The sequence below is a fragment of the Heteronotia binoei genome, chromosome 19 (genome assembly GCF_032191835.1).
Source record: "Heteronotia binoei isolate CCM8104 ecotype False Entrance Well chromosome 19, APGP_CSIRO_Hbin_v1, whole genome shotgun sequence".
NCBI lineage: Eukaryota > Metazoa > Chordata > Lepidosauria > Squamata > Gekkonidae > Heteronotia > Heteronotia binoei.
In genome coordinates this window covers 19220016-19230889 of record NC_083241.1, presented here as the reverse complement: position 1 = coordinate 19230889, position 10874 = coordinate 19220016, and the positions used below count along the sequence as shown (strand labels likewise).

Below are 10874 nucleotides of genomic sequence, written 5' to 3'. Positions count from 1 at the left end.
TAGCTTTCACACAGCAGCATTGAGAATTAATAGGCTTGCAACCAGTCAGGATTCCCTGGTGAACCAGCTGATGTGAAAGAGTTCTACAATAAATAAAGTAGAGAGGCCACTGTGGTGAGAGCTTACCCAAAGCTAGTCAGTAAAATTTGTGGCTTATAGTCAGTCAGTCCATCAGTCCTCCTTAAACCAGAAATGTCTGCTTTGGCAGCCCTGCTACCCAAATTTGGAGATGCCAGGGCCCATTCCTCTGACATTCTGTGTGGAGACCAAAAGATCTACCAATGAGCAATGCCAAGTGGGGATTTGGACATAAGCCGTAGGCCCAAATCCAGCATATACCCAAGCACTCTGCCTATGTCCAATGTGGTAGCATAATACTGCCCAAATGAAAGGCTGGTTCTTCACTCCATCCTTTTCAGGACAACAATAGGGCTTTACTGCATACAGGTACCTTTTCATCCTTGGAACAAGACCAAACAAGAGACAATGTTCTCTGTTCCATGCAACCTTTATTCCATTACAATCACTGTTGCATTCTGCCAACAGATACACAAACCATAATCAATCGCGATCCATCTTTTTACATCAGAGGCATACAGTACATTTAAGACTGTCAGATCTGGGAGGGGGGGAATCTTGCGGCCCTTAGTGTAATGATTTTTAGTATCTTGCATATTCTGTGCAATTTCAGTGTCAGAATAAAATTTCCACCCCTCCCCCTCCCCCCCAAAAAAACCCCAACAGGATCAGTTTCAATGACAGTTTTACATAAATTCATCAAAAACAAATGTGTAATTTTAAAAAAAATTGTCCTGGAAACCTTATAAAATTTTTGATAGCAAAATAATGCAGGGAATAAAAACTCATTGTAACAAAATGTATTCAATCATATACAAACCAGAATTTATTGGTAACTAGACTGAAATTTAAACTATCAATCAAGAGTTTTATGCATAATGTAAATTCACTTATGTACAATATTTTTAAAAACCTCTACAAGGAATGCTTTACATAAGGAAATGCCTAAGATTGCAGTTATTCAGGCTGCAAATATTATCTGAATAACAGATTTAGTAAATTTACACATTTATTTTTTTTAGGTATAAAGAATTAAAGTATTTAGCCATTTTACTTATTTTTAAAAGAATATTTCAGCTTGCAAATATCCACAAAATTGATGTGAGGCTTGTTTCAGAACCAAACCCATTTAGAAAGGAGGCATGTTCCCTAGGAAGTCAGTTAATTATAACTTACTCAGGAAGGTCAGTAAGATTAAAAAAAAAATCACGAGAAAACACCACCAACCCCCCCCCCCCCTTTCCAGTTACAATAGCACAGCCAAAAACTTTACATGTAGAATGTTCTTAGACTGTAGCCCCAGACTGTTCACTTTCAAAAGAGTGGGAAGGTTTTAAAGAAAAAAGTTACAGGAATTAAGTGACTTGAAGTTGGAAGGAGGGAGGAGGGAGTAAGTATGTGAACTGCACTAGATTTAGTATCTTCCTATTCCATTAGCTTCTCCTTCACCAATCCAACTCTTCCAGGGTAATGAAGGTTTTAAAAATATGAAGATTACAGTAGTGACTGTTAGAATTGTTTTCTGTTATAAAAAATTCAGACTTGCACCTCATTCACCCTCATGATAGGGCATTTCTTCATAGTATAAAGCTTCTACAGCTAATCCAGTTAATGTATGTGCAAAAAACAGGTTAAGTTCTTCCATTCACAGTTAACTGAGGTAAAACAAAAAGAGAGAAAGAAAAGGAAAAGAAAAAAAGAAAGACTAAGTGGGATTCCTCAAGAGTTGGGAAGTTCATGAGATATGAACTGTTTTAGCCGTTCTAGATACTGTGCGTAAAGCTCTATGTCATTGTGGCCTGCTCCTTCCACCCAGAGGGGTTCCACCGCCCGAGGACATCGCTCGTACATTGCCAGGCCATGTGAGAAATCTATTACTTCATCTTCAGTACCATGAATCACCAACACAGGAGAGGACACCTTAGAAATCTTGTCAATGCTGAGGATGTGAACAAAAAACAAAGACAGAAGAGAAGCAACCATGTTAGTTCAGTCATAAGATACACTTGTGGATCTTCAAAGTACTGGGAGGGGGATTCTGGCATATGCTCTTGAGATTATCTGCAATAATGGACAAGGTTCCTAAACAGGATGTTATCCAACTATCACTGACAACATACAGCCACAGAACAGGAATCACTGCATTCTATGATGCCATTCGGGCAAAATGGAAAGATGAGGTGGCACCCCATGGCTGGCACCCCCCTGTGCCCTGTGATGTGCCAAAGTGAGGACAGCACAGAGATTGGGACAAAACTCAGCCCCTCAGCTGTTAACCCCTAGTACTCTCAGGCTCTTGTGCTAGTCAGTGCTGGGATCCAGCAGGATAAAGACTGAGCAACCTCTCCTGGAAGAGGTTTTATTCACCATCTTTCCCCAAGTGCTCAGTGCCCTTCTCATTACAGCATGCCCTTCTCATTTTTTATCCTTCCAATGGAATGAGGAAAATCAGTCAAGGCGAAAACCACATAAGAAGAGCCATGTCTTGTGGAATGCAAGCCTCCAAAACAGGGGTGGGGAAAAGTGGCTCTCCAGATGTTTTTTGTGTACAACTCCCATCAGCCCCAGCCAGCAAGTCCCCACTGCCTTGTCAACTGCCTTGGAGAAGGCATTTCTCTCTTTAAATTATTTTGCCAAATGAGCCAGCAGACTGGCAAAGGTATTTAAAGTTGTTTTTTTAACCTCTCCCTCCCCATCTATTTTCCTTCCTTCCTTCCTCTCTCAAACATCTGACATGTATTCTATATGGCTCTTACATTAAACAAGTTCCTGGCATGGGAACACCCCTTCCACAGCCATGCTCACTTGGTGTTCATATTGTTACTGAGACTCCATTCAGGTGAAATTCAGACCAAAAGCATGAGAAAATAATTTTCTCATGGCCTTGGTTCAAAATTTTACCTAAAAGCTTGGTTTTGCTCTACCAGACTGTGCACCTAACTGCTGCTAGACTGGTTAAAGACTTTTATTTGTAAGTCCCTTTGAACACGAATGTTGAAAAGCAGGATATAAGTATTAAAAGTGGAATATGGTGCTCCCTACTGTCACTGGATTATTTAAGGCAAATACATCCTAATGGCTGCTGTCCACATCTTGCTAAATGTGCCTTATTCCCAATCAGCACAACACTCACACTAAGTTATCTATTTATAGGTCTTTTATATAAAGCCTGGGCTGTCAGTCTGTGCTGGCAGGGAGCAGTGGGGAAGCCTCTCCAATGAACCTCTTGCATACTAAGTGCCATTTGTTCCCAAGTCAGGCATTTCAGTATTTGTAGCTTGCAAAAATATTTTGGAAGGCATTCCACCGCCAGCTCAGCCACTTTGCCTTGTGAGGAGACAGCGCTTGAAGAGCACATGAGCCTTACTTGGTATTCCTGGCCATGCTGCTCTGCAGCTAGAAAAACCTACAGTGGCTACATGCTGATGGAATCCCAGCATCAGCAAGCACAAAAGATCGCCATGTCACCTGCAGTGAACCACAAGGAGAGAAATTTGTGCAAATATCAAAAAGGGCTGCATTTTCCTGCTTAGCATACAAAGCATATTTGTGTGATCAGCAAGAAGCAGCAGCTCTGGAGAAAGCAGACAGCAAAGAGGGACATTACACGGCCTCTGTTCCACTGGTCCCTGCCCTGGTAGCTTTCATCCATAGTTTGTCCGTTTCATTCATCTGTGCTAGCAACTGGTGAATAAATGGAGGGAGGGAGCAGGGACTGAATATGCAACAACGTTGCTCAAAGCACTGGTAATTTTTTTCAGATGGAAGGGGATGGGGAAATTACTGAGTTTGACAGCAGCACTTCACTAGCTCCTATTCTGCTTCCCACCAGAAACCCCCTTTAAGAATGATTTAGAATTTTTAACTACAATTCCAGTAACTAAAAAACATGGGTGCTCATTTCAGCGGGTATTTTACAAATGCCGGGGCCAAGAAATCTTTTGCAATTATGTTAGGGTACTTCCTAACTTTTGTGATATTGGAAAATATTCTATATTCTCTAATATTAAAATATAAGCAAATGAGTTCTCTGTTAACAGAGTTATTTTGTGAGAAAGAACAGGCATTTAATGTTGCTAGCCGCCCTGAGCCTGCCGAGGTGGGGAGGGTGGGATATAAATAAAATTTATTATTATTATTATTATTATTATTAATGGGGACTACCTACACTGCTCAATCTATTGGCCCAAAATTATTTCCTTTTAGGACTCAGTACTAAAACAGATAAATCTATTACATATATTGACATTCCTATTACACTGGGAAACCTATCTTCAAATGGATGGGCTTCGAGGAATTGTTGTTTTTCTAACAAAGAAAGGGTCTCTTTCTTATTTTTTGCTGCTTAAGACTGTCATTGCCGCTAATTGGAAACTGACAATGATACCCATTCTTCCACACTGGCATAAGCAGCTGCAGGATTTATATATATTGGCCAAGCTCATGGATAATCTTACACACTTTGACAGACCTTCTCTCCCTGCCAATTTCACCTCTGTCTGGTTCCCCATCTTAGAATATTTGATCTTCCAGCATGAAATTGCTAGAGTTATCGACAATCTATGTTTGTGGTAAAAATTATGTACTGTCTATTATGTCATTTGCCTCAACCTATTTACAAATGTGTTGTTTTATACCAATATGTGGATCTTGTATGTACTCCTTTTGCCTTTTACAGCTCTACTACTAGTACCATATAATTTTGTTGTGGTTTACTGTATTGTTTACAAAACTTCAATAAACTGCTAACAGAGAATAGAAGAAAGAACAGACATTTTTAAACCCATCACCTCTCATAAGGGATGTGCCACATGGACAACAATCCCAAGTTGATTGTGCTAACATTAGTGTTCCAAGAGTCAAAAAATTTTAAGCAGAAGTTTGTAACCATCTTGCTGCCCCCTACCCAGAGTTCACCCAATTGCCATTCTCCAACTCTACTTTATCAGCACTCCCTCAAGCAACGAGAAAAGGAAAACAGCTGAGCACCCTGGCCAGCAATCTCATTATGTTGTATCTGTTTTTAAGTATTAAACAATGCTACTATTAACAAATAATTTTTAAAAACATGCAATCAAATTCTTTGTTAAAGGCATTCCAGCAAAATAATCTTCTTATCAGATGCATACCACAAGTGGCTTTTGTGGTAAACAAAGCCTGTCAAGCCTGTCAAGAGATTTTTCCCAGTCTACTCTACCCTACTGTATCAACATTCACACTCTTCATTCTTCCACATTGGCATAAGCAGCTGCGAGATTTATATATCATGGCCAAGCCCATGGATAATCTTACACACTTTGATAGACATTATCTCCCTGCCAATTTCACCTCTGTCTGGTTCCCCATCTTAGAATTTGATCTTCCAGCATCAAGAAGGGTAACATCTGATTACCTGTGCTGCCCAAATTTTCATTTTACGCAGAGAGCAGAAACTAACACTTATCCAGAAACTAACACTTTAAGAATCCCTGCTTTTGTCCTGACCTGGATAGCTCAGGCAAGCCCAATCTCGTCAGATCTCGGAAGCTAAGCAGAGTCAACTGTGGTTAGTACTTGGATGGGAGGCTGTCCTTGAAATACCCAGTCAGGAGGCGAGAGAAGGCTTATTCAGAGCCAGTTTGGTGTAGTGGATAAGTGCGCGGACTCTTATCTGGGAGAACCGGGTTTGAGTCTCCTCTCCTCCACTTGCCTTGGGTCAGCCATAGCTTTCATGGAAGCTGTCCTTGAACGGGCAGCTGCTATGAAAGCACTCTTAGTCCCACCTACCTCACAGGGTGTTTGTTGTGGGGGGGGGGAAGGTAGAGGAGATTGTGACCGCTCAGAGACTCTGAGATTCAGAGTATAGGGCGGGATATAAATCCAAAATCATCTTCTTCTTCATTGGCTCCATTCATACAGCAGGTCAATTATCACCATGCTTCCAAAGTTGTGAGCAAATATAGATTAAATAGACTATTTAAATAGACTGAGAGAGGAAGAATAGGAGCTTCAAAACAGTGGCAATAGTTGTTGTGTATTTTCTATTTAAATAATCAAATCCATATAGCTTGCAACTCTTGAGTTTTTAGTCAAAGGTTTTCAGCCATAGGTGAAGAAACAAAGTTCCATTTTGGTGAGTTTTTGGGGTTTTTAAAAAATATTTTGTAGCATTGGATGTTATCCAATTATTTCATTACTTTTACGATAGTATTTTTCTTACTGTTTATTGGCTGTAGCCAGATGTTCTGCAGTATTTTAAAAAGTGATCTCTTTAAAAAAAAAAGCATGCTACATAGGGAACACTGAAGCTCTTTGATTTTACAGAGCTCACCATCATATCCAGACACAATTAGATATGAGTTCAAGCTAAACAGCGTATGGAACACCAACACTGCATCATAGCTGATCCATCTACTCTGATTAGAAGTGGTTTTCCAAGGTCTCACTCAGATACAGAAAGTTTTTTCCAAGCTCTGCTACCTGAATTCCCTTTTATTAGAGGCAGCAGAGACTTGGGACTTTCTGTGTACAAAGCATACCACTTGGCTATGGACCCTCTCCTTTAAAAGAGACCACCATACTTTGGGATTGCATTTAAAGGAGGAAGATACCTAAGCAGAGAGAATGATAGAAAGTATCACTGTTTGGTTTATCTAGTTCGATGTATATATACACACAAAACCACTAGCTAGGCTTGGTTAAATAAGCATACTCACAATTTGCTTTGTTTTTTTAAAAAAGACATACAAATCTAAGCATTATAAGTGTGCCATAATTCCCTTTGAGCAAATTCTGCACATACCTGGGGAAAGCATCAAAGCAGTATGTTTTCCTAGTGTCTGGAAAAGCTACCCGTAAGCCAGACATCAACGGTGAATGAAGGATCACAGCTGCACACTCGTAGCGGGATGCCAGGTCCACAGTAGGAACTGTCCCAATACTCTGTCCATACAGAATTATGTTCTCAGGACTGACACCATATCTGCAAAGTGATGCAAAGGAAGAAAACAGCAGTTGTTACTTTAGGGAGAAAAAAGTGGTTGTTACTTTAAAAAGAAAATCATGCTTTGGCAAGAAATGGACAAAAAAATTATTTTCTAAACATGACTTTGGATGTTCACAGTTTTGCAAGTAAAAGCTGTCAATTTCACTGATCTTCTAAATGCTCTGTACTCCAGCTAGCTTGCCACGGCTCTGCATAAGAACCTGTAAAACTTCCCAGCCTGCTTAAATAGGGGTGGAAGACTCTAGTGTTTGCCTTCCAACATGGCCTGTCATTGCGACTCTTGTATCCACATTAGGACTATGAACTGTGGGCTACGTCATTGCATCAACAAGTTTAACATATAACCACATTCCTAGAAATGCATTTAAAGGTAGGCATAAGAGACCTGACCTGGATAGCCCAGGCTAGCCCAATCTCATCAGATCTCAGAAACTAAGCAGGGTCAACCCTGGCAAGTATTTGGATGGGAAACTTCCAAGGAATGACTACCATGGTTGTGACTTGGAGGCACATAATGGCAAACCACCTCTGGATGTCTCCCTGCCTTGAATACCTGACTGCATCACCAAAAGTCACTTGGTGTCTCAGAGCAGCTTACAATCTCCTTCCCTTCCTCTCCCCACAACAGTGGGGTAGGTTAGGCTGAGAGAGCTCTGAGAGAACTCCTCTTGAGAGAAATATGACCCAAAGTCACCCAGCAGCAGCTTGAGCCTTTAAATTGCAAGGCTCCTCCTCGCCAGAGATTTGAGCCTTTGGCGCAAGTCAAAGGGCAAGAGCTAAAGGACTCTTGGCCGGGGGGGGGGGGGGGTCTAGCCTGGAAGTTCTGTAGGAGGGTGAGTAGTTCTTAACAAGTAGCTTCAACAGGCAGTTGGCAGTGGAATTTACAGAGAAGTCAAGATAAACAGAACTAATTTTGAAATGGATTTCAGCAGCATGGCTGGTGAGGGAAATTCTGAAAGCTCCCACCCGCCTTTGTTCTGTTGCTTCAGACCAACATGGCTGCCCACTTGAGGACAGCAACACATTTGAAGAAAGCATGCCACCCTCAACCCATGGGATGAAGCAGGATATAAGGCTAATGAAGAGTACATTAACAGGGGTAGGCAAAAGAGGGAAGGCCAAGAAAGCTTGAGAGAAGATAGAAGAGGTTGAGAGTGAACCACATGAGTACAAAGTGATGTCAGATTTTTGGAACAAACTGCAGTAAACAGATGTGTATGCAGAGCCAGTACTACCTGATGATTTGCATTAAGAAATTAATTCTGTATTTTTTTTAATGAATTCTGTATTTTTGAAAAGTTTTTCTGGCATACAAGTACCAGGAATCAGGAATGCTACTACATTAGATAGTTTTGGGCAAGCAACTATGCTTGCTACAGATTTCCTCCTTGTAAAATTAGAATAACCATTCATTTTATAAGGTTACAGTCATGATACTGTTTGTGACACACTGCATTTCACCATATACATACAGTAGTGGAAAGTGCTGTCAAACTGCAGCTGACTCATAGAGACCTTGTAGGGTTTTTAAGGCAAGAGATGAAAAAAGGTGGTTTGCCCTTCCTGCCTCTGCGTAGCAACCCTGGACTTCTTTGGTGGTCTTTCAATTAAGTACTAACCAGGGCTGATCCTGCTTAGCTTCTGAGGTATGACAAGATCAAGCCAGCCTAGGTCATCCAAGTCAGGGCTATCCATGTCTGTCATGCTCAGTGCCGACTGGACAAATTAATAGTTTATCAATAATACTGGGTTGGGGGGGCAGTAATTGACATCCCAAATGTTTTATAGCACTGAAAAGGAAACCTTAAAAAATACTTTTCAAACAGAAATATGTGGACCACAATATCATCTTCAAGTAGATCATTTCTGTCCCTGCCAGCTTCCTGGTGGTCTGCCTTAGAAAGCATGCTGCAGTTTCAAGGCAAGTTGAAAAGCAGCTCCCAAAATATCCTCCCATGAATGAAAAGAGTTTTTGTCTCCAAGGATAGCCATGTGACTAAATGGAACATCCAGGTTTAAGTTTATGGGTACACAACCAAGTTGCTCCTGCAAAGAACATCCCTTTAAGAGAGTCCCAAAAAAAACAGGATGGAGCACAAACTGGAAGGAGAGGAAAAAACACAGCAGAAAGATTCAGAGCTTGAAGTGTAAGCTGGAGCAACCTAATATACATGTTGATAAAAGGGAACGTGCTTTTTTCTTCACTAAAATAATGCATTTAAACAGACTGGCCAGAGAGGAGGAAATTCTGAGTCCCTATTACCCTCCAAACAAGAAGTATGAAACAAAACAGGGCATGGCTTCCACTAGCAAGCTATCTGCTGTACTTCCTTTCTACCTGTAAACACAACACATTTCCTAGAAGCCACATCTCTGAAGGCCCAGACATCTCCCCTTTTACCAAGCATGATCTTTTGGTTGCTACCTCCTGGCTGTTCATCCACTTGACATCTACCAGAGCCCATTCATTTCCTGTAGTGACTCTCTCACATAGAAAGGGGAAGGAGGCACGCCTTCTTTAGTTGTTTTTAAGGAGGTGCTCTAAGAGCATTTTAGCTGCAAGGGCTTTTAACAGTTTCAGCTGCTGGCATTTTCTTGCGGAGTGGGGGGTGCTGGATTTTACTACTGAATTCTGTAGTTTTTCTAAGTTTATTAAGCATGTATTTGTTACATTTAAAAGGATACATAATAGGCACAAGATGGAAAAGGAAAAGTTCCCTGTGCAAGCACCAGTCGTTTCGGACTCTGGGGTGACATAGCATCATGACGTTTTCACAGCAGACTTTTTACGGAGTGGTTTGCCATTGCCTTCCCCAGTCATCTACACTTTCCCACCAGCAATCTGGGTACTCATTTTACCAACCTTGGAAGGATGGAAGGCTGAGTCAACCTTGGGCCAGCTACCTGAATCCAGCTTCCACCGGAATCAAACTCAGGTCGTAAGCAGAGAGTTCAGACTGCAGTACTGCAGCTTTACCACTCTATGCCACAGGGCCACTAGGCACAAGGTGAGTAAACCACAAAAACCTGTGAAATTAAGTACTCTTACATTTTGCTAGAAGTTCCTTTTTTCTGCACAACCTGCAACTATAACAAATCTAATTTGGAAATATCTCTATTTGATTGGTAGGTCTCATACTTTTATCAGCTAGTCAATAATTTGGGCGCTTTTTTTTTGTTTGCTTTAAGCAAAGACAAAACTGGCTGAGGTAAAACTACTGGTCAAAGATTTTTAGGCGTGTCAGCTACACAATTTTATGGCAAAATCTGTGGCTTATACAGAATTTGTCTCCCTAATCTGACTGATATAATGTCTACCATTTGTCCCAGAACCCCGTATATTTTTAGTATTTGGAACTGGAAATGCCCTGAACCACAACAAAATGGGGGGAGGGGTAATATAATATTTTAATATATAAATTTTAATCACAGGCTTAACACCTTGGGCAGAATAGTCACACTTTTTGGATCAAGCTGCTTTCACAATTGGCTGATGTCGTTCAGCATACTCAAACATGGAGGGGAAAAACGTACATATGCCAACATCCACAAGTATACATACAACCATGCTGAAAAGTCCAGCTCTAAAAATAAACAGCATTACATTCAACAGGATGATTTCTTTGTGTGAATGTTCCAGTCATAAACAATGTGTTTTTCCGCACATCATCTGAAGTGCCTGCAGAAGTATCAGGAACCTCCTTTAGATGTGCTTCAGCCAATGCTCTTTGTCAAGGAGATCAATGTGACCATGAGGTCATAGACCTTCAAGACTCGTTGCTGGTCCACATCCAATAGACTTATGAAACAC

At 40.9% G+C, this 10874-nt stretch overlaps 1 protein-coding gene across 1 annotated transcript in view; it reads right to left on the bottom strand.

Moving 5' to 3' along the window:
• Window positions 1–804: 804 nt before the first annotated feature.
• ABHD17C (abhydrolase domain containing 17C, depalmitoylase) overlaps window positions 805–10874 on the bottom strand; it is a 31994-nt gene continuing 21924 nt past the window's right edge. Inside the window, exons 2-3 of the mRNA XM_060260274.1 lie at window positions 6860–7039; window positions 805–2017 (exon numbers count right to left, since the gene is read on the bottom strand). Of these exons, the coding sequence (XP_060116257.1) occupies window positions 1798–2017; window positions 6860–7039 (400 nt within the window). The 3' untranslated portion in view covers window positions 805–1797. The remainder of the gene's footprint in view (window positions 2018–6859; window positions 7040–10874) is intronic.